Raw genomic sequence first — 24,624 nt, 5'->3', positions numbered from 1 at the left:
GGTCGCTGGTTCGAAACCTGCAGTGGTCTCTTTCTTTCAGCACTATAATTTGTGCTATATTCAGAAAGTGTAGTCTCTATTAACAATAATACTGTTACCTAATCCACTTTCTAAATGACATCTATACCCATATACAATCTACTTGCCTTGTTTCGATCTTCCATAGGGCAGATCAAACGACCGTTGAGTTCATATTTTGAGAAACAATGCCAATACTGCATTTCCTTTGTGATACATATGTCCAGTCTCATGTCAAAACTAAATCCTCAGGTGAAACTTCCAATTGGTAGTCTGGGATGGGAAATAAAAATCTAACAAGACATAGACATGTCCCCAACTGGATTTCTAGCTTACAAAGTGTTATCGGTACCTGTACAATGATGAAGCTTTTACAGTCTTCACCAACAGAGAACAATAACATTTATGGTACATTCCATGCCCTGGTAAAAATTGCTGATATTAGCACCATTTAGTAGTGGATCCTTGGTTTGCTGGGTTTCATGCCAGTGGCAGGTAAACCAGCATGCCCGCATATTTCTGTCACATATTGGTCCCTTTATGGGCAGACAATGTGCCGTATCAACCTATGCTCTATTTCAATGCCTGCACTCGGTGCAGCCTTGTTCAAAACCCATGGCTGGACGCTTTTTATTGCAGTTATCACAGAGTATGTGTAGTGAATGGAGCAGAGCCTTTATTTTGTCAACACAAGATATCCAAAGGCGGCATTCCTCTCAAACACAACACACCTGACCCATTCCTGCATTTATCCCAAACACTAATTAGTCCACAAGTACCATTGTTTTTTAACCTGGGCTTTCTGCTGTAACCATTCATCAGATGTACATGAAGTATACTCGGTCCAGCTGCCTGTATGAGGTACTCTCAACTACCCCCAAAAGGTTTAGTATGTCTGCAATAACTCATCACTTCATTTATTGACAACAACTACACGTGCAAGGGAGATTCACCATGCAATATCTTGCCACATCAAAAATTGGTTAATATCAAAACAAACTCTGATTTCTAAAACACACACACACATATATATACATCTATTACTTGTCTCAGTCACAAATTGGCTTTTAACCACCACTTGTAAACTTGTTGAAAGCCAAGTGAACAGCACTGACTAATTTCTGCATTATGTCACAAATAACAAGTACTGTGAGAGGTGAATGAACTCATTTTAATAGCCATAATCAGACTCAGAGTTTATACACACTGTGTATGAGTCACTAGTTTATATATTTGCTTGTCTCTTACAGCTGTTATCAGATATCATATCATTTGTCCTAGTTTACATGTGGTTATCTGCCCTTGCTAATGGCGTGTAGAAGTTTGAGTTGTTCAGATAAAATGATGTTGCGGTATTTCTTCAGTGGATAATGTCCCCCTCCTTCCAGCATCACAGCCTTAGGGTAACCCAGCACACCTGAAACCATACATCATTATGTACATCATGAAACCTTTCAAAATGATTTAGTGTTTTCTCCATATGCTGGAATATGGACTCCACTGGCGCCATTCATTGATGTATATCTCAAATCTTGCTATATAAGCACACATTAGTGCGCATTCTTGCTGTCAATGCGTGTACATCAGTACACTACTGCTATAGCCATGAGTATATTAGTGTAGGCCTACATTCTTGCTATACAGGTGTATAATTTAGTGTGCATTCTTGCTATACAGGTGCGAACATCAGAGTACATTCTTGCTATATCAGTCTTTACATTAGGGTACATCAGTACATTCTTGCTATACAGGTGTGTACATTAGTGTACATTCTTGCTCTACAGGTGTGTACATTAGTGTACATTCTTGCTCCACAGATGTCAACATCACTTTACATTCTTACTATACCAGTCTTTACATTAGGGAACATTCTTGCTGTACACGTTACCTCTGGAGGTATCTGGTGCATCACTTGTGTAGGTCTCTGTTTCCTCATCTGTGATCCCCAGTAGTTCTATGTACTCCTTCATCAGATGCAGCTGTATTTTTTTGTCATTGTCAGAAAACATGACACATGCAGGAAACTTCTTCTGATCCATGGCCATTGCATTATGGATAACCTAATCATATAAATACTGTCAGATTGACTTATAAAATACAAAAATATAGTTACGTACCAATATTGTTAACCCTGTTCAATGCTGGCGAGTACAGTTTGAAATGGATTTTTGATTTGTCTTTAAATTTTATTCATTTATTTATTTGATTGGTTTTTATGGTTTTTACTTAAGAATATTTCAGTTATACAACGGAAACCAACAGAGCCCGGAGGAAGATTTTGTTCAAGCTAAGATTTTTCTACAAGAAAAAAATGACAAAAATCAACAGACAACTGAACAAACTCATTTCTTTGTTTGACTGGTGTTTCATGTGTACTGAAGAGTATTTGACTTATACAACGGCAGCCAGCATTATAGTGAAACGGACAGAGCCAGGGAAGATTTTGTCTTTTCCAAAAAAATCTGACAAGAATGAACAGACTAAAATAACACATTCATTTATTTATTAATTGGTGTTTTATGCCGCACTGAAGAATATTTCAATTATACGATGGCGGCCAGCATTATAGTGCGAGGAAAATCTGCCCCCGGGAAAACCGTGACCATCCCCAGGTCGCTGACAGGCCTTTTCACTTACACCTCGAGAGGAAGCCTGCATGTAATGGACTATCACTCACTGTGTGCATTAGCACACTAACCACTAAGCTACTGAGGCCCCAGGCAACAGATTCAGTCTGTCAATTCATTTGATAGACGATTAATGGCACACTGACGAATGTACAACTTTTATAATGGCAATGATGTCTTTGGATGGAAAGATTAAGATCTAGCAAGGTTCCTGGTAAGTCTTCAGATTTCATGGGCAAGTGAGAGCTGGATCTGAACATCTAACCTCACCGCTCGGGTGACAATGGAGTTTAAGATGAAGCTTTACTTTAAAACTACTGAATGCTAAAGCCATATTGATAGCCCATGAATAACCCACTGTATTTCACTTACAGTTTGAAATGTTAATACGCTCTTTCAGAAGCACATGAAGGCCTTGGTACTTTTGATGCCCAATGTTTTTCCAATAAGAAATTAATAAAACACAATTCTTAAGTGACCTTATAAGGTGGACGAATCAAAGAAAATGTGTTAACGGAAAAATGCTAAACTTCAGGTGAAATATATGTAGATGATTTCATAATATAATAGTTTGTTTACCAAAAGTGTTTTTCTCACTTAAATGACACATCTTTTCCCCATTCACTTTTGAGATCAGAGAACCAAGCTCACTTACATTTTCAAAGTTGACATTGAGGGTGGTCCTAATGGCAGTCATTATATGGGAGACAGGTATGCCTTTATACTCTCCCCCACTACTGGCCAGGTACACAGCTGCATTAAGAGCAGGTCTACACATAGGCACCTCCCACCAATCACTGATCAGCTTCAGTACCTTGTGTGGCCTGATGCCCCTGAATGTAAACAAAAATGTTCATTCTTTTAGATTTGTCCACATGTTAACAGTGTGCTGACTGTTTATAGAGTGATATACCAATCCAGATACAAAAAGAAGAAGTGTTAATTTGATACTTACATGTAGTTTACACAAATGAAAGTCAGAAAAACAAACAAGCAAAATAATCAAGATTCTTTGAACCATTTGAAGAAATTAAGCATCATGGCCATTTTGATATAGTAATTTCTTACTGCTTTTAAAACAATTTACTTCACTTACATGACAGTAGAGATGGCTAACATATACAGAAAATAAAGGAGGTAGTTAGAAGAACATGATATTGACTATTTTTCTAGTTGACTATAGCTTCCCTAATTCTTCAACCTTTTCATCTGCCTCTGTAACCAATATTTTTAGATATTCTCAGAGAACTATGCAGTGCAGAGAAGTAATTTGCACAGTTTTATGAAGCTTGCATTTTTAATGACACAAATCATTTCAGCATCACTTTCAGAATAATTCTAAGTGCTAAACATGGATGCAAGAAGTGCTGCTGAGAAGTGAGTTGGAGGCAAAATGTCAAAATTTGGGCCAAAGGGGAGGAGCTGTAAATTCCTTACATTGGTTATTTGTCTTGTTGTGGTAAATTCTTGTTAAATTCAAAACACCCTTAATAACTCTAACCTGTAAGAAGTATGGATAGCTGGGCATATCAGCATGGCAGACTGGATGCCGCTTCGGTCTGCACACATGTGGGTTAGTGGGTAGCATCCAGCACTGTGTCCCACCAACAGGTCCACCCTAAAGCATCCAAACAGTGTAATCATATTTAATCTTCAGTGACGTTTTCACTTTCCAAAATTCCAAGAACATCCCCCAATGTTTACAGCTACATTGATAACTTGTACCTGTCTATACGCCAATGTTTACAATTACACGTACAGTCTGTGCCTGGGTCTCTTCCACTTTTTACAGCTACACGTATAGCTTGTATCTGGATACCTCCCAGTGTTTACAGCTACCTATAGTAAGCCATGTTTACAGCTACATGTACAGCTTGTACCTGGGCATCCACCAATGTTTGCAGCTACATATATATCTTGTACCTTGGTATCCACTAATGTTTACAGCTACATGTACATGTATAGCTTGTACCTGGGTATCCCCAAATGTTCACAACCACATGTATAGGTTGCACCTGCGCACTCACCAATATTTACAGCTACATGTAAAGCTTGTACCTGGGTGTCCCCCAGTGGGTATAGTTACATGTATAGCTTGTACATCGGCATCCACCAATTTTTACAGCTACAGGTATAGCTTGTACACGGGTATCCCTTAATGTTTACAGCTACATGTATAACTTGTAGCTCGGTATCCACCAATTTTTACAGCTACAGGTATAGCTTGTACCTATGCATCCACCAATATTTACAGCTACTGTCCATGTATAGCTTGTGCCTGGGTATCCGCAATGTTTACAGCTACATGTATAATTTATACCTGGGCACCCACCAATGTTTACAGTTACTGTACATGTATAGCTTGTACCTGTCAATTCCCAAATGTTTACAATTACACATACAACATGTGCCTGGGTCTCTTCCAATTCTTACAGCTACATGTATAGCTTGTTTCTGGATACCTCCCAGTGTTTACAGCTACCTATAGTAAGCCTCTGTCTGGGTACCCACTAATGTTCACAACTACATGTACAGTTTGTACCTGGGTATCTGTTAATGTTTACAGCTACATGTATAACTTGTAGCTCGGTATCCCCCAATGTTTACAGCTACATGTATAGCTTGTACCTGAGTATCCACCAATGTTCCCAGCTGCATGTATGGCTTGTACCTCAGTATTCACTAATGTTTACAGCTATATGTATAGCTTGTACCTGGGTATGCCGATGACCGTGAGAAAGTCCACCAGGAACTGTGTTTTCTCCTCGGGCGAATGAGTGAAGCAGTCATCGTGTCCCGGCCCAATACCTCGTGTGTAACCATATCCTGAGACAAACAATGGAATGAATGAATGAACGAATGAATGCTTGGTGTTTAACGTCATACTAAACAATTTTTTAGTCGTATAACGACGCGGATTCATTAGGTCTGTGTACACATATACTGTGTCTTCATGTGGCAGGGTGAGTCCACGTCCAAGTGCTGCCGCCAATGAAGTATCATGCCGCAGACACCAGACATGACACCCACCCAATCACATTATACTGACACCGGGGCCAACCAGTCCTGTTTCCTCTCAGTGCTGAACGCCAAGAAAGGCAGCAGCAAGTACCATTTTTAAAGTCTTTGGTATGACCTGAACCGAGTTTGATCTCGGGTCTGTCGACTTTGAGGCTGACCTTTTAACCATTAGGCCACTGAAGTGGTCTCAACCAATGGAAATGTACAGTCACTGTTTTCTTTCTAAATAAATACATGCCACACATAACATTCAACAATTATTCATTATCAGCATTAAGAAAGCATAACTCAATCTGATATTCATTAACAACATATATACCAGTTTCCACCAACATCAACATAAAAGTACTACATATACATGTGCCAGTATAATATACAAGTAGAATTTTAGTCGTTACATACATGTTTTGTATCTTTGACATATTATTCACAGTACATGTATTTTAATTGCATAATTACTTCAATAACAATCCTATACATCACTGCATTTAAATGGATTCTTACTTTCACATACACACATAAATACGTACATACATACGTACATGCACACATACATGCATGTATACAACCATGACAACAGTATAGCCACAGGTGTCTTCCATCATGATAATCTCTTAAGATACACCTGGGCTGCTTCTATAGCATCAGCACTTTGGTAAGTTCATGTAACTATCATAGATGGGGTCCATAACTATATCTGCACTACAGTAAACCATGAGAGACTTCCATAATGGCAACATTATACTGGTAAAGACTAGGATAAATGACTATTCATACAATTCACACCAAGCTAATGTACATGGCTAATCCAACTCTTCCCAGAATCCATGATTGCAGTCTTGAAAGGTGAATGCCAAGATCACAAAGTCTTTACTTTAATGTACAATATTTCAGTACAATTAAGCTTTATGTCATTTTCATGATAATTATTCATAATATACCTGGGAAATTGGGAATAACAACTCTGCATCCTTGGGCCACCATAGGTTCCAGGATGGGCAGGAGATCCTGGTGGGATCCCGGCGTTCCATGGAGACCCACAACCACAGGTGTTTTGATGTTGTACGGGGCCTCTGGGTGAGAGTCTACATAAGACACATCGAACTTCACCCCCACGGGGACATCTTCCCACATGTTAGTACAAGTCGTCAGGTAAACATATCGCGCTTTCAGTGCAGATTCACTGTCATCTATATCTATGGGTTGCACCTGTTTCTTAAATATCCCATGGTTCGCAAGTCTTGTTAGAAATTTACTGACAGCCTTTTTCACCACAAACTGGGAATAGCCTTGTTCTGAGGATTTCGAATTTGTTGATAGAAGTGTGGCACTTTGCACAGTTTTAGACAGATTTGGTGAAGTATAACGTTGGCCAAGCTGACAGAACGAGACACCCTTTTGTGTTTGTTTAACCGTCTTGCTGAAATAACTGAGACATCTTGCCAGTTTGAGATATGTGCGAATTCTAACAAACGATGAAGAATGGTGTGATGCGATGGAGTCCGACCTCTCCCACCATCTCGTTACAGCCGACACCACACTTTGGCGAGAATTCATCCGACACCTACAAAACATATTGCATACGCCTAGCCAACGTTAAAATGTTGTTAATAACAAATACAAGTACAAAAGATTAGATGTGTTTATCAACCCATGGCTATCAACCATCTTACGGCTACAGTAGCCTGAGCTCCAACATGTCGATAAAGTTCAACGTATACTGGGAATCAGCACAAACTACGAGCGTTAAAGACAAGTAAACTGAATTATAAATAGCTATAGAGATCCTCTGAACGCTCTTCGCCTCACGTCAATGTGCCCCATGCACATTTTAGCTTGATTTTCACTCGACTACTGCAGCTTCAAGCAGACGACACATGCCGGCAAGGGCACCGCCATCTTGAATCTCCAGGCTTAGAGACATTTCGTGTGTTAGGCGAAGTGTTAACAAGAGTATCTGCTGGGAGAGCATTTCAACATCAATGCTCTGTGTTGACGAACTGAGCAAGGGATTTGATAAATTACGTGTACGTCCAAAAGAATATGACGGAAAATGTCTATCTTCAAAGACAAATCGTCATATTTGGATGTTTATATATCGGCTACTTTCTTTACATTTGTACACGAAAATCATTTAGCTTTACCACAGCCGTCATATCAGAAGAGGAAGGACTGGCGAAGAGTGACTTAGGTTGGCATGAATACGTCTTTACTGGCAGTGTCACAGTTGTTAGTTATCATATATACAGTAGATAAATATAGTTTTTGCGCGCAATAACCAGCTCAGACTGAGATGCCTTAACCCATCAGAACGTTCAAACTTGTGTAAAAGTCTGACCTAGCTTACACGAATTTGTTTTTTTAACAGCTCATTATAACTGAAAAAAAAAATGTATACCAGTAGATGAAGAAAGAAATTAAATTGCAACCCCCATTTCTTTTAATGAAGTGAATTGTTAATTTTTGTCATAATTCACATATATATAAAGTAGTTATTTGTGGGTATCCTCGTAAGTAACAGGCACTTAAAATACCTTGTGATTCACAGATTTGATTGTGTCCTGTCTGTTATATAAGTTTGCATGTACTACAGGACTGATTGCCAGCAGTCAAGCAATTGCATACACCTTAGGGAAGTTCCTGAGTGGCTTACTGGTGGACAGGGTCAGCCCTAAACTGCTGTTTTCTCTGGGACTTCTACTCTGTGGTTTATCCACGCTAACATTTACAGGTAAGGTTACAACGCTGCTTTGATAATACACTCAGTAAATCACCTTAACATTTTTTCACCAACTTATCAACCTGCTGTGCAGACTGTTGTGCAGAAAGGTGAAAAGCTGGTGAAAATAAAATGTGACATTGTGTGCGAATTACTATTAATCACATAAAATGTTCACATGTTTTTCACCTTCTTACACTTCAGTAAAGTAAGGGATGTTTATAGTGGGTAAAAAATTCCATGAAGTTATATGTGATTTACTGTAATGTAACAACACTCTTTTGTCATGAAAAGACCAAGTACCATGTCTTTAAACTGGAGCACAACCCATTAAACCGGAGCACAACCCATTAATCCAGAGCACAAATCATTAAACTGGAGCAAAACCCATGAAACTGGAGCACAACCCATTAAACCAGAGCACAACTCTTTAAACTGGAGCATAACACATTAAACCAGTGCAGAACTCATTAAACTGGAACATAACCCATTAAACCGGAGCACAACTCAATAAAATGGAGCACAACCCATTAAATCAGAGCACAACTCAATAAATTGGAGCACAACCCATTAAACCAGAGCACAATTCATTAAACTGGAGCACAACCCATTAAACCGGAGTACAACTCAATAAACTGGAGCACAACCCATTAAACCAGAGCACATCTCATTAAACTGGAGCACAACCCATTAAACCAGAGTACACCACAATAAACTGCACAACCCAGTAAAATGGAGCACAAATTAAACTGGAGGACAACCCATTAAACTGGAGGACAACCCATTAATCTGAATGATAAAGAAAGCACACATCCAGGTGTTTCATGAGAGAGCGGTAACTAGTTACCTGCATTCTGCTGCTTTTTGAAAAACTTTGTTCAAAGTGGCTGGCTACTTTTTCATGGTAGCTTTGTATCAAAACAGATAATGAATGCTCTGCAAATCCTATTATTTATTTTTGTATCTGCCTGGTTCACTATCATTGTTAACAAGTTGTTGTTCTCAGTATATGTATTATTATGATTCTGTTCCAAATAGATTTTCCTGCTTTTGCTCGTTTCAGTTTGTCACAGTGTCTGGTTTTTTGGTTTACTCTGGTTTATCAATGGCCTAAGCAATGGCCCTGGTTGGCCTGCCTGTGCTAAATTCATGAAGAGAGTAAGTATTGTGGACAAGTTCAGTTTGAAACAAAACATACCCAAAATGAGGGTAAATCTCATCCATGACTAACTGGCCAATCTTTTGCTGATTCTCAGAATTCGGTTGATTTTAGGAAGGTGTTTGGAGGTTTGCTTGGAACATGATATCTAATGAAAAATTGTAAGTTTCAGCTCCCAAAAGAATATTTTGTGACATTTATTTGCTTTTAAAAATGCACGTTTGTGGGTGAAATTAGAGGTCATTTAGGATAATTTTATTCAACTATATAATGGATTTCAATGTTATTGCCCAGCAAGATGTATAACGCATTTTTAGTTTACAACAACTCTAATTATTGAAATAAAAGGTATAAAACAAATTTAGCTCATTAAACTATTTTGAACAAAGACTGTGATTTGATCCGGTCTGCACTAGTATCCATATAGTGTGACTTGGCAACATGTCTGGTGTTTTTGGCGCTGTATTACATTAAGGTAGCTCTTAAATATGTCAGCAGTGGAATGGCCTTTAACAAGAAGACACCATGTTAATGTGGTAAAGATGATCATTGATGGATTAAGAGGTAAACCACTATCAAAGAAACAAACAAAATCAGCTGTAAGTCATATTACCATATCTCGCTTTACTGGTTGCCAAGTCAGTCAGGTATGATTACAGAATTATCCCCCTTCATCCGCTTTGTATCCACTTCATCTGCAGACGAGTTCTTTGCATACCTTATATACTTGCGACATCTACTAATGACCTTGGGTAACTTTTTTCATATGATGTCCTTTATGTTTTACATACTCTTTGAAGTGATTTTAAAAATGCTCTTCATAGCTGGCCTACCAGTTTTGAATGTACATATTGTACACTCCTCCACAGCCAGTCTGGATCTCTGACCTACACCTGCCCTGTTAAAGCCACATTTGTTCATGTGACTTGTACATCTAATAATTTACTGTGACAAAAAAATATTTAAAAATGTGTATGAGTTCAAATGAAGCAGATATTGTGTATAGTTTGTATGGGTGGTGGCCTTTCAATCAGCCTAAGCCTAAACAATAAATGTTTTTAGTGGTCTTTTGCATGAGATCAATTTTTTCAGTTATCATCTGTATTTTCATTTGATGTATTTTAGTGGTATCCTGCTGGTCAGCTGGGAACACTATGGAGTGGCCTGTCCACCTCTATGAACGTAGCTGGTAGTGTGGGGCCTTTGCTGGGCATGTACCTTGCCAGGCAGTATGGCTGGAGAACAGGCATGCAAGTACCAGGTATGAATAGTTCTCTGGGTGTTCAATCATTTGTTTGTTGAGTTGATTTTTGTTTAATGCAATACACAAGAATATTCCACTTAAACAATGGCGGTCAGTTTTATGGGTGAAAGAAACAAGAGTGCCCCAGTTAAACCATGGACATTTGGCATGTTAGTGACAATCTTTCCCCTGGGGAGACAAGTCCTCAACCAATTTCGGATGGCGCGAACTCCAATGTCCCCACCAACAATTGGAGCAGTTCCTCCCTCTGTATTGGCTAATAGATTATCAGAAAGATATCAGTTTTAATAGAGAAGTCTTTGGATCAAGTATGGAAGTAAAGAGTTTCCTGCAGCAGGAGCATTAACATGTTTGTGTAATTGTAACTTGTCTCAGTTGTACATTCAATCATACTCTTGTGACTGTTTGATAATAATGTTTTCAAAAAAAGTTTTCACATTTATATTTATCCTAGTGTAAATTATATATGTAATGGGTGTCATTTATTTCATACTGTTATGTCTTATGTCCATTTGTCTCTGTGTTATAGGCATAATGGCCATGCTGTTCGCAGTTGTTTCCCAACTACTCCTTTGTGACAAACCAACAGATGTGGGACTACCTGAGCAAATCAAAGATGATAGAGAAAAGAAAAGAGGCAATAATAGGACATCTGGAAAAGTGACGCTTTTGGACGTAGTAACGCCTTTTTTTCTCAAGCTCTGTGTAGGATACCTGTTAACATCATGTATTCGCTCGGCCTCACTGGATTGGGGTCAGCTATACTTAATACAAGACCGGGGTCATAGTCATATAGTAGGTGAGCAGAAGCTATTCACACATGAATGCTTGTAGTCTTAATATAGCCCTGATCCTGGGTTTTTCTAAATTTATTTCGATATAAAACATTTTTTGTAAATGGTATTGTCTGGGCTATGATGCCATGTGGTATTTATAAGAATTTGCGAAACTGATATATAACATTTATAAGAGATCCCAAACGGTTCAAATTTTCTGGAATCTTTCTTTAATTATTATATAATAATAATATCTAATATATATAATAATAGGTAACTCAGTCAATTTATAATGAAACTGTTCTTCCCTAAGGCCTTCAGAGAGAAAACAAATATAGAGGAAACCTGTACTTCAGAGTGCAATCAAAATATACATCAGTATATATAAAACAAAATAAAGCACCATGTAGTTTGAAAAGAGAAGCTATATACATTCATACATACAAAGAGCAAGAACGCAACCAGCAGTGCTGTCCCTGCAACTGTCCCAACCAGCAGGAGAAGTAAGGTAGGGTGAGACGGCCCATTATCGACCCCCTTCCCCCTTCCCCCCCCCTCCCCTCACCCTGCTGGCTGGAACTCCCTACACGTATGTAGAGAGAAAAAAACCAAGTGAGTGGGAGATCCCCTGTTTCGTTTGAGTAATGCACATGTGTGCAACAGTGTTACAGGGGCATAGCCTTATGAAAAGATTTTCTATAATAATAATACATCTGAGTATAAAAGGAGAAAACAAACAAAAAATTGGATTTTGTGTTTTAATATATAGTATGTAGATTCTGAACAAGAAAAGTTAAGAGACGGGATTTTATCCAGATGGTTGATACAGTGAAACACATTCATACATGTACGTAGATTTCATTTGTTATCTGACTATAACTGTGATTTTAAGTAGCATAATTGAAAACTTGATAGAGAAGGGGCTTCTTTTATGTGGATAGGGAGGCATTTCCATAGTTTGATGCCTGTATGTTTAAAACTTTCTGGCAGGTAATTTGTCCTTGCTTTAGGGAGATAGATATTATGTTGTGTTGATCTGAGAACAATATTGTGCAGCTATTTGTTTGGAAGGAAAAGCTGTTTAATATAGTTTGGACAGAGATTATGCACTGCTTTATAGATGATCCAAAGAATTTTGTACTTTACCCTTTTATTAAAATGCATCCATTTTAGTCTTTTAGTCTTCCAGATGTGTTTATGCTTTCTTGTAGAACTAAACAAGGAGCTCTTTTCTGTAACTTGACTATCCTTTTTCTATGTTTAATTGAATAGTTTGCCCATACTGCACAGCAATAATTAAAGTGAGGAAGGACATAAGACTTATAGAAAATATCACCACAGTTAAGTATTAGAAGAATCCCTAGCAATTTAGAAACTTTTTACACACATTTTTGATTTGTGTGTTCCAGGAAAGATGTTGATCACTATAAATACTAATTAGTTTAGCATTACTGACTCGGTCGAGTTTACTTCCATCAAGTATAACAAGTATAAGTAAGTAAGTATATAAGTATATAACAAGAGAAAGGAACATGTTTGATTAACTGCAGCCTTTGCTTGGAGCAAAGTATCATGTATTTAGATTTTTAGGAATTAATGAACATGAGGTTTTTGTCGCACCAGTCTTTAATGCAGTCCATGACCGCTATTTATATGGGGCTCAATGACTCCGGCCTTAATATCCATTGCTCAGACATTTCTCTTCCAGCAGCAACTTTCTGTTGTCTGTTAGATCGATAGGATAGGAAAAAGGTAAGAGCACTTGAGTGAAATTTGAATACTTTAAGTTTTTCAAGTAATATATCATGATTTACAGTATTGTATGCTTTCTTGAAGTCTATAAGTACGGCTCCATAACTTCCCCATTATTTACTGAATTATGCCAGTGTTCAACCATTTTCAGCAATGCAGTTTCACAAGAGTGTATGGAGAGGAAACCAGATTGATTTTCATACAATAATTTAAAATTTGAGAGATACTCGTATAAACTGTTATGTACATGTCATTCAGTGAATTTTGAAACAACGGGTAGAAGATATTGGACAATAGTTTCAACTTTATCCTTTGTATTGCCTTTGTGAAGAGGGATAATTTTAGCAATTTTCCACCTATCTGGAAAAGAATTGGTCAGAAGATGCAGTATTTGTTCATTAGCATGGTCAAAGATTTTGCAATAATTGGGGCTGCTGATGAAAGAAATCTAGCATCGACATTGTCTGGACCATTGGCCTTAGTTTTATCAAGGTTTAAAGGGTATTGCAATACAGAAACATACAAGATATTTGTTATCGAGTAAAAGTTTTCATGAGGAACTTTTCCCTCGACTTGTTCCCTGAGTTTTTCAAGACTCTGGACAAAATTGTCCTTGTTTATATTATTAATATCCATCAAATGTTGGGCTACATTTGAGAAAAAGGTATTAAAAATATGGCTAATTTAATCTGGATCATTTATTACATTGCCATCCTCATCAGTGATAGCATCAGGCTGTAGACTGTTTTGCTTAGAATTACATCTTCTCAACATTTCCAAGATTCTGTTGGAGAAGATGCATTTTCTTTCAAGTCATTTGCAAATTGCTGCTTCTTTGCACAAGCAATTTTATTCACTTTATTTTTCCAGTGTTTATTATTTGCCTCATCTTCCTTTCGTTTGTACATATATTGTTGATGCATTGAATTTAGAATATCTTGTGTAACCCATGATGGTTTTGAAAGGTACTTGACTCATCTTGTTTTCAAGGGGCCATGTTTATTTTGAACATATTGGACTAGGTTTGACCATTCATTCACAGCCTCTTCGGGATTTATTATGTGATCTATAGTTTTCCATGGCACATCCATTAGGTCATGGTGGAAAAGATTTTCGTTGAAAACCATGCCCTGTACTGAATTGTAAAACGTTTATGCTTCTTACTGTAGTAAATCTTTGATTTGAGAATGACACAGACCGGAAAATGATCATGTAGGGCTAGAACAGGGATTTGAACAGGTACAACTTTCTAAGTTGAGGTCACATACATATGATGAGAGTTGAAGGGGATGAAGTGATTCGAGTGTGAGACCAGAGTTGAATCAGGTTTAAAGAGCCTGTCATACTACTCCACCTATCATTAGGAGTGTTTTTACTCAAGTCTATGTTAAAATCACCCAGGAGAACCATTTTTTTTTTAGTTGTTGAAAATGTATGTTTTCTAAGATTTTTTTAAATTCTTGCATCCATATTGAAAGAGAGTTTGGAGGTCTATGTACATAGCCAAGAATGGCTTTCACTTTGCTGGCTTGATTTCAAGCCATAGTACTTCTAAATTACTGTTTTCAAGATCATATCGACGGTTATAAGGCAGGCAGTCTGATACATATGCTGTTATTCCACCACCCTCTTTATTGTTCCTATCTTTACGTTCACAGTTATATCCATTGGTGCTAATTTCAGCATCAAAAATGTCTCCTTTAAGAAAAGTCTTAGCGAATCCTATTATTTCTATTTCTCTTTTTGATTTAGATAGCAAAATTTTAATTTCACCGAGTTTGGACATTGAGGTGGGCGAGATGAATTCCGTTGGTTGGTAGATTTAAGGATAGGCCAGGAATTGGAGAACAAATAGGAGATTTCTTGTCGGGCTTAAGGGGAACATTGTGCTGACATTAGCTTTGTGGCAAGAGAAATGTCTGATCAGAGGTAAAGCTGTCCTCAGTAAATGATAGAAGGTTAAAATAATGGAAAATATTCACCTTCAAGTAACTTGATTAGTATAAATATGACAGACATGATGGGAGTAATAGATCAGAATAACTTTAGCAAAGTACTACTGCATTATTAAAGCCTTGGGCAGAACATGAGAATAACCTAACATTTGAAGACATTACAAGAATATTTGAAATAGAGTTGGTTAGCACTGTGAGTGTATGTGGTTGAGGAGGCGGGTAGTCCTTTGTATTTTGTGGTGTTCTCTGCCTCGGCACTGTCCTAGTAGAATTCATAGAATTTCATCTTGTGTCCATAGCACTGACACCTCCAGCACAGCACTGGTTGTCCATGGCTGCATTTATTTTCTGAGTGACTTGCCTCTCCACGAACTTTGCAGTAGTTCACATCAGATTTATCACTGTAGTCAGGGTGGCAGGATTCCTTGACTTTCAGTATTCTATGGATAGTGTTGACTCGTCGCTTTGGCACTTAGGTGAAGACCCTCACCACAAAGCATGTCTCGATTTACATGTCCAGTCTGAAGATAGAAGATGACATGTTCCAGAAATGGCCAGATCCTTAAGTTCTTCATTCAACAGGTATAAGCGGGTTGCCTTGACACCCGGGTTGATCCTCGGGGTGAGTTCAAATATTATAATTCTAATCAGTGGGCCTCTGAAGCTGATTGTATCAAAATCAAATTTGCATAATCATTTATAGACACCTCCTATGGCCGACTGATATCATTTGTTGCATCCTGCATAATGACTCTGTCTGTGTTTGGAAGCATACCTGGTTCATTCATTAGCAGGTTGATGAAGTCCCGTACGCATGTTCTCCTGCACGTGCACAATCTTGTCTGTTAAGTCCTCTGGGTTTAATGCCCTGGAGAATTGAAGAACCAATTTATTATCAGAGTGGATTTCTTGTTATTTCCATCTTCATTAGGTGATGAAAACCCTCCAATTAGTGGAGGTATTGTGTTACACACAACAGTACAGGGACAGGATGTTCAAGTACATCTTCATGATCATCTGTGGGTGAAGCAGCATTATTAGCTGACTTGTTGATTACAACACTGAAGCCACAGTCATTTCCAGGGTTGTTGGCATGCTGTGTACTTGTGTCAGTTGACATGAATGTTGACTGTGTGGTAACTGACCATGATCTTTTGGCTGGTATTGGCTTTGTCTGCATTCCTGGGGGTCATTTCTGGTTTCATTTTTCTTGACCTGAGAAGCTCAGAATATGATTCAGCCTGATGTTCGTGTAAGACTGACAATCAATGATAATCTAAGGCAAGTTCATACTGCAGTTCTTGATTAACCTTTTTAAGGTGATCAAAGCAAATCTTGCATGAGCAGTCTGATACACCTGGTAGGTGAGAAAAACTGGTAGAGCTCTCTAGTAAAAGGGGTGAAGAGTCCATTCTTTCTCAGATGTGATAGCCAAGTCCTGGTGAGTTTTACCTGTTCGGGGAGTTGAAGCTCTAATCTCTACATTGTTTTCCACACTGCTGCCTTATTGCTCTTTCTGCAAGGGTACTCTACGTGCTGATCCACGTGGTTTCCAATTGTATTTTCACTCTAGTTGTGAATCTTTGCTCAGAGTTAACAGATTTCTCAGTCCACTCATGATGTTTTGTGCACTTCAGTAGGTCTTCTGGGAGAAATCCTGAAAGGGTGTTTTGCAAGTCCAGGTCAGAGGTCATAGCTGCCTCTGTTGTGTCAGCCATCTTGAAATTCAGCTAGGTTGGGCCAGACAAGTTGTACTTTTATATTTATTTGATTGGTGTTTTATGCTGTACTCAAGAATATTTCACTTATACAACGGTGGCCAGTATCATGGTGGGAGGAAACCGGGCAGAGCCTGGGGAAAACCCATGACCATCCACAGGTTGCTGGCAGGCCTTCCCACGTACAGCAAGCTGAAGTTGAATTTCAGCAGTCTTGATGTACAGAAGGGATCCTCATGTCTTAAATAGTCATACAGTCTACTTTTCAAGCCTGAAATACACTTTAAGACATCAGAATATTAGCAAAGGTATGGAGTTGACTGAAACCCTGACTTCAGTTGGTGGCCGTCTTCTTGCATGATGGCACAAGATTTCCAACCTACACAAGTCATTTAAAACAGTACAAAAACCCATTATTCTCTGCTGTTATACTGTAGTGCATGTGAACTACATGTGCTATACACAAGCAAGAACAAGAAAAAAGAAGTCAAGTGCACTTCTTGGACTGATTTGTTTTGGATTGGATATTCCCCATTAGTTCAGTGAAAGTTATATCTTTTTTGTTAATCTTTTTTTTCTTTTGTTATTTGACCCTGTTATAGGTAGTAGTTTTACCAGTAGTCAGGAAATAGGGGGTGTGGTGGGATCTCTAATTGCTGGTTATGCGTCAGATAAGATTGTCAAGGTAAGTAACAGCAGAATGTATCTGTTATTGTCCAAAATTCATTTTAAATATTTTGTTGTTTTTTGTTGTTTTTCTTTTCAGTCAGAAATGTTAAATCTTAATTCTTTAACTGTGTTAATAAAATGTTATTAACCACTCTAAAATACAAAGTGTAACAGTAACCAGTAACACAAATTATCATTTTGAAATGTAACAAATATAAGATGTATGTAAGAGCAAAAGATTGCATTTATAGAACAAAAGTTAACACATCTTTTCTTCAAAACCGTCCTAAAATGTATACTTTCTCTTTTTTTGCTGCGACAGTTTCAGTCTCTTCAGCAAACAGGAAGTGGAAGGATTATTGTGGTTTTGATCAACTCAGTCATTATCACTATTTCTCTTGTTATTTTGGTTACTGTGGTAACTGAAACAACTAGTCAGGTGAGAATTACCTCAGTGGATTTCATAACTTCATTCCTTATTATGATATTCATCAATTTTTTTCACGTTAATCTGAGTACAAATTTTCCCAGTCCACATTGAAAATATATCTTGACCACTATCAGAATATTTAATAATAAGTTTCTTTAACCGTGTACATTTTATTTTAGGTATTATTTGTCATACAAAATCATTGTGTTTTGAATTACCAGCGATCCTGAAATACTATATAGTACTAGGTTTAAGACATGACTTCCTAATGTTGTTCTCACCTCTCCTTCCTGCAGCTGGTGATCAGCGGGGTGGGTTTCTGCCTGGGCTTCAGTCTCTATGGCTCCATAGCCCTATATGGGGTGATGGCCGTGGAGTCTGCACCTCTACACGTCTCTGGATCAGCTTACTCCATTGTAGCAGCATCAGCTAATGGTGAGTATAGCTTTAAGTCAAAGTTGTGTGTTATTTGAGGTACTCCTAAAAGGAAATACAGGCCACAAAGTTATCTGATTCACTCTGCTTTAGTGCCGTAATATTTCAAATAGATATGTAATAAGGAGGTCATGTTTGTGGGTGATGGAAACCCGGCAGTGAGGTTCTTTTTTTTTGTTTTGTTTTCAGTTGTTAATTTAGTTGTTGTTATGTTTTCACTTTTCAGTTTTTTGGTATTTTTTTAGTTCTCCATGTACTTCTTGGTATGTTTTCAGTTGGTATGATATTAGCGGGCCTGCCACTAAGTTGGGTGGCTAGCCTATATCAGTGGGAGGGAGCATTTGCACTACTACTCCTGGGGGCTGCTCTACAGGTGTTACTTTGTCTTACCTGTGTTTATCAACCCAGTGGAGACACGGATAAGAAGATCCAGTGAGAGGCTGAAGAACAACTTTTCAATTCACATTCCAGTGTTTATCTGACACTTTGTTTTGTTATCTGTCTAGTGCTAAATTCACATCTTGATAATGTCAAGGTTTGTACAACATGTCTGTTTCAGTACAATGTTTGATAGTGCATTAAGTGGTGATATCAAAGTTTGTACATTAAGTGGTGATATCAAAGTTTGTACATTAAGTGGTGATATCAAAGTTTGTACATGAAGGGGCGATATTGAAGTTTGTATATTAAGAGATGATATCAAAGTTTATACATCAAGCGGGGATTTCAAAGTTTGTACATTATGGGATGATATCAGAGTTTGTACATTAAGTTGTGATATCGAAGTTTGATGTATAAATAATAATGAATTCTCACCTCTGATGCCATCAAGGCATATTCTGAATCTATGATGTGTTTAAAGCATGGTAATGATGTTATTGAAATCATGGGTAATCTGCCTTTAAAACTAACGGTTATTGACAATTCATACATGGCAGTCTGAGTATTTTAATCAAATGCTTGATCTATTTGCATATTCTGCTGAAGGGATTATGTTGTCATGGTATTTCTGTACAGATGTTATGCTTGCAATGGAAGCCATGATAGATGGGATAGGAATTTAAGGATTGGTATATGTGTTGAGTTGAGGTTGAACTAGATTCCTATCATATCCTATGTAAACTGAGGTCATTTTGATTAATTTATGATTTCTGTTGTAGCAAGCTCTGATGTGTTACTTCATGTGACATCTTCATCACCATAAAAACTACACTGTATGAAGTAGTATACATGGTCACATGGTCACGGTATTATAGGAGAGGTGTGAAGCCATTCATTATGTGCACTGATTTAATGTGCCTTATTATGTACAGTTTCAGGTAACAGTGGAATCTGATGCAAGACCTTATTGTAATGTTTAGGTAGCTTTGGGGTGGGGATGTTTGAGGGAAAATATGAGGGTGGAGTGGTGAGTGATTTGAACATGACCTAAAGTCATTTATCCATTTTTACTTTTTGATATTTCTTAGTTAAAGCCGGTGTATATTTGATGTATATTTTACGATATGGATGTATTAAAAGTGACAAAACATGTTGGTGTTTTACACTGGGCATACCAGCTCCTCCACCTATAAACTGACATAGTGTGAATGAAAAATGTGTGAGCATGGCATTAAGCAACAATATAATAACTAATTATACATTAACCTAGGGAGACAGAGAGGATGGACAAGAAATCTGTCAACACAGGGAAGACAGAGAAGATCCAGACAGAGCGCAGGGAAACCCACCATCATCCGCAGGTTGCTCGACGACCTTCCAGTATTTTAACCTGGGGAAAATAGAAAACATCAACGAGGGGGCTGTTAGAATGAAAAAACTAAGGTAAACAAGAAAACTATTATACTAGAGGAAAGAGACAAGAAAGTTTACTTTTAACCAAGAGAAAACAGAGAAAATCAGCAAGAAAGCTGTTAACCTAGGGAAGACTGGGATGGTACAAAAGATAATATTAATCTAGCCAGGGAAGGCTGAGAAGATAAGAAAGCTATTGACCAAGGGAAGATGGAGAAAATGAATAAGGTAACTATTAATAAGGGAAAATTTAGAACATAGACAAGGAAGTCAACATAGGGTACACTGAGAATGAACATACATAAGAAAAAAATACCGTGGAGATAGACAAGAAAGCGGTGAACCTAGGAAAACAAAGAAGACAGACAAGAGAGTCTACCTTTAGCACTGGAAAGACCTAGAAGACAGACAAGAAAGTCTACCTTTCGAGTAGGAAAGACCTAGGAAACGAGAAAGTCTACCTTTAGCATAGGAAAAACAAAGAAAACACAAAAGTCTACCTTTAGCATAGGAAAAACAAAGAAGACAGACAAGAAGTCTACCTTTAGGATAGAAAAGACATAGAAGACAGACGAGAGAGTCTACTTTTAGGACAGAGAAGACAGACACGAAAGTCTACTTTTAGCATAGTAAAAACAAAGAAGACAAGAGAGTCTACCTTTAGCATAGAAAAAACAACACAGGCAAGAAAGTCCACCTTTAGCACAGGAAGGACAGACAAGAAAGTCTAGAAGAGGAAATATCTGAAAAGGTAAACCTAGAGGAGATAAAGATCTATGTTCAGACCATGGAAAATACATGTAGACAGTATAAACCAAATTTTATTTTCAAACAATGAAAGACAAAAAGACAGATAAAAAAGACATTGACTAATTAAAGAAGATTAAGATCCAGAAGAGTAGGCGAAAAAAATAGTGAAAACAGACACAATGAGTACGTCCGTATAACATGGGGACGAGATATCAACCTATACGGAACCCAGACTGGGAGACATGCATACTACAAGAGAAGTTATACTGCCAAGAAACTTTTTAGCCTATATCTTGAACAGACTGAAAGATGAGCATACTACAAGAGGGGTTTTACACACAATAAAGGTTTTAGCCTCGAGAACAGACTGGAAGATGAACATACTACAAGAGAAGTTTTACAGACAAGAAAGGTGTTAGTCTCGGGAACAGACAGAAAGATGAGTATACTACAAGAGAAGTTATACAGCCAACCAACTTTTCAGCCTATAGGGAACAGATTGGGAGATGAACATACTACAAGAGAAGTTACACAGACAAGAAAGGTGTTAAGTGTAGGGAACATAGACTGAGATATGAGCATACTACACTAGAAGTTATACATCCAAGAAAGGTTTTAGCGTTGGAACAGACTAAGATGTAAGCATACTACAGGAGAAATTATATAGACAAGATAGCATTAATCTAGGGAACACAGAGAAGATACAGAAAAACCTACAAAGTAAAATACTAGTGTACAATAAAAGCATTATGCTATAATGAAATCGGAGAAGATGAACAAGCTACTAGAGGAGATAGACATGAAAAAACATCATCCTAGGAGATCGACAAGAACGGCATTACCACAGGGAACAAGGGCAATGAACAAGCTGAAAGAGGAGACAGACACAAAAACATTTACCTAGCATATCGACAAGGACGGCATTACCACAGGGAACACGGGCAATGAACAAGCTGCAAGAGGAGATATACACGGAAAACATTTACCTAGCAGATCGACAAAAACGGCATTACCACAGGGAGCACGGGCAATGAACAAGCTGCAAGAGGAGATAGACACGAAACACGTTTACCTAGCAGATCGACAAGAACGGCATTACCACAGGGAGCACGGGCAATGAACAAGCTGCAAGAGGAGATAGACACGAAAAACGCTTACCTAGCAGATCGACAAGAACGGCATTACCATAGGGAGCACGGGCAATGAACAAGCTGCAAGAGGAGGTAGACACGAAAAACATTTACCTAGCAGATCGACAAGAACGGCATTACAACAGGGAGCACGGGCAATGAACAAGCTGCAAGAGGAGATAGACACGAAAAACGTTTACCTAGCAGATCGACAAGAACGGCATTACCACAGGGAGCACGGGCAATGAACAAGCTGCAAGAGGAGATAGACACGAAAAACGTTAACCTAGCAGATCGACAAGAACGGCGTTACCACAGGGAGCACGGGCAATGAACAAGCTGCAAGAGGAGATAGACACGAAAAACGTTTACCTAGCAGATCGACAAGAACGGCATTACCACAGGGAGCACGGGCAATGAACAAGCTGCAATAGGAGATAGACACGAAACACGTTTACCTAGCAGATCGACAAGAACGGCATTACCACAGGGAGCACGGGCAATGAACAAGCTGCAAGAGGAGATAGACACGAAAAACATTTACCTAGCAGATCGACCAGAACGGCGTTACCACAGGGAACACGGGCAATGAACAAGCTGCAAGAGGAGATAGACACGAAAAACGTTAACCTAGCAGATCAACAAGAACGGCATTACCACAGGGAGCACGGGCAATGAACAAGCTGCAAGAGGAGATAGACACGAAACACGTTCACCTAGCAGATCAACAAGAACGGCATTACCACAGGGAGCACGGGCAGTGAACAAGCTGCAAGAGGAGATAGACACGGAAAACATTTACCTAGCAGATCGACAAGAACGGCGTTACCACAGGGAGCACGGGCAGTGAACAAGCTGCAAGAGGAGATAGACACGAAAAACGTTAACCTAGTAGATCGACAAGAACGGCATTACCACAGGGAGCACGGGGACGTTTAACGCGCTACAAGAGTAATGGACAAGAAAGGTAATAGCCTAAGTACCGGAGAAGATCTACAAGTCACAAGCGGATATACATACGACAAACATTAAGCTAGGGGAAACAGAGATGGACATGTTGCATGCTAGAAGAGAGACAAGAAATATATTAACTGAGGGAACAAGACAGGATAAACATGTTGCATACTAAAAGTGAATGTAGCAAAGAAAGACATTAACCTAGGGAACAAGACTTAATAAACACGTCTCACACTAGAAGTGATGATAAACAAGAAAGACATTAACCGAGAAAACAAGACAGGATAAACATGTTGCATGCTAGAAGTATGAAATTGACAAGAGAGACATTAGCCGAGGGAACAAGACAGGATAAACATGTTGCATTTTAAAAGTGAAGATAGACGAGAAAGACATTAACCTAGGAAACAGGAAAAGATAAACATTTTGCATGCTACAAGTGAAGAAAGACATTAACCCAGAGAACAAGACAGGATAAACATGTTGCATGCTAAAAGTGAAGATAGACGAGAAAGACATTAACCTAGGAAACAGGAAAAGATAAACATTTTGCATGCTACAAGTGAAGAAAGACATTAACCCAGAGAACAAGACAGGATAAACATGTTGCATGCTAAAAGTGAAGATTGACAAGAGAGGCATTAACGTAGGGAACACGACAGGATAAACATGTTGCAAGCTAGAAGATAAGGTAGACAAGAAGAACGTTGGTCTACATGTATAGTTGGGAATACATTAACGATAAACACATTAAACACATTAAGTCGAAACACCTAGACATTCATATACCAGTCATCATCCAGTAAGGACGCTCCGGATCAATATATGCAAGGCCAATTCCCAAAACGACATTTAACACAAACTGTCAGAGAAAGTAAGAAAGTATAAAGTGTACGAAAGTAGGACGGAATCATACAAAGAGAAGTGGTCAACAGTTTTCAGTGATGTAGGAAAGACGCATGTTCTAGGTGACTGAATGAAATCAGTATTCAAATCGTGTATCACGCTAGAATATAAGATGTCGATAAATAAAATATGTATCTCAGCTGCGATTTGATTGCAACTGTTCATGTATCCAAAGTGACGATGAATATATAGCCTCTAGCCCCGGGTTAAGCGAAACTAGACAATCATGAAGCAGAGCGCCAGAGATTCTGGAATGAATGTTGTTTAACGCAACATCGGCAATTTTGCAGTCATATTGTGGCGACAGAGATTTTGGACGCTCTGTCCATATTCACTTACAAAAGAATGATATGAATGGTAAAACTTGGAGTGAAGGCGTTTGATGGAATAACCTTGACGCACTAGCTTTTGCAGTAATAACTTGTGACGTTGATTGAAATCGTCACACAACACGCAGGATCTAAAAAATGCTACAAGGGGAGATATGTACAGGCCATATGCAGGACCCTTCAGTATATCGCTGTCCAAGTAAGGATAATTTACA

General features: G+C 38.4%; 2 protein-coding genes across 3 annotated transcripts; one reads left to right on the top strand and one right to left on the bottom strand.

Annotated features, from left to right (window-relative positions):
* Positions 1–49: 49 nt before the first annotated feature.
* Positions 50–7,540, bottom strand: LOC135468359 (uncharacterized). 2 transcript variants are annotated; one of them, XM_064746568.1, is made up of 7 exons: positions 7,340–7,540; positions 6,608–7,230; positions 5,360–5,471; positions 4,147–4,263; positions 3,301–3,478; positions 1,907–2,078; positions 50–1,435 (listed from the first exon to the last, which is right to left on the bottom strand). In XM_064746568.1, the coding sequence occupies exons 2-7, from the start codon at positions 7,221–7,223 to the stop codon at positions 1,311–1,313; spliced, it is 1,320 nt and encodes a 439-aa protein (XP_064602638.1). In that variant the 5' UTR covers positions 7,224–7,230; positions 7,340–7,540; the 3' UTR covers positions 50–1,310. The 2 variants fall into 2 exon arrangements, with proteins under 2 accessions (XP_064602638.1, XP_064602636.1); XM_064746566.1 differs by having other exon boundaries at positions 385–1,435; positions 6,608–7,540.
* Positions 7,541–7,666: 126 nt separating this feature from the next.
* On the top strand, positions 7,667–20,062 carry LOC135468537 (glucose-6-phosphate exchanger SLC37A4-like). The gene is made up of 9 exons (XM_064746841.1): positions 7,667–7,857; positions 8,260–8,397; positions 9,449–9,543; positions 10,670–10,805; positions 11,338–11,607; positions 17,612–17,694; positions 18,001–18,117; positions 18,405–18,543; positions 18,819–20,062. Exons 1-9 carry the CDS (start codon positions 7,710–7,712, stop codon positions 18,977–18,979), a joined length of 1,287 nt encoding a protein of 428 aa, XP_064602911.1. The 5' UTR covers positions 7,667–7,709; the 3' UTR covers positions 18,980–20,062.
* The last annotated feature ends 4,562 nt before the right edge of the window (positions 20,063–24,624 follow it).

This window comes from Liolophura sinensis, chromosome 6, assembly GCF_032854445.1.
Source record: "Liolophura sinensis isolate JHLJ2023 chromosome 6, CUHK_Ljap_v2, whole genome shotgun sequence".
NCBI classification, from domain to species: domain Eukaryota; kingdom Metazoa; phylum Mollusca; class Polyplacophora; order Chitonida; family Chitonidae; genus Liolophura; species Liolophura sinensis.
Note: the sequence above shows the minus strand (reverse complement) of the source record. Positions and strands in the feature narration are given on the sequence as shown.

Bases quoted from the DNA above. Each gene is read 5' to 3' on its own strand.
- LOC135468537 (XM_064746841.1), top strand. From the start codon at position 7,710: ATGACGGAAAATGTCTATCTTCAAAGACAAATCGTCATATTTGGATGT. The intron at 9,544-10,669 runs GTAAGTATTGTG...GATGTATTTTAG, and splicing joins GTGCTAAATTCATGAAGAGA to TGGTATCCTGCTGGTCAGCT. The intron at 10,806-11,337 runs GTATGAATAGTT...TCTGTGTTATAG, and splicing joins AACAGGCATGCAAGTACCAG to GCATAATGGCCATGCTGTTC.
- LOC135468359 (XM_064746566.1), bottom strand. From the start codon at position 7,241: ATGTTTTGTAGGTGTCGGATGAATTCTCGCCAAAGTGTGGTGTCGGCT. The intron at 3,479-4,146 runs GTTAGAGTTATT...GTTTACATTCAG, and splicing joins GCTATCCATACTTCTTACAG to GGGCATCAGGCCACACAAGG. The intron at 1,436-1,906 runs GTAACGTGTACA...GTATGGTTTCAG, and splicing joins TGCACCAGATACCTCCAGAG to GTGTGCTGGGTTACCCTAAG.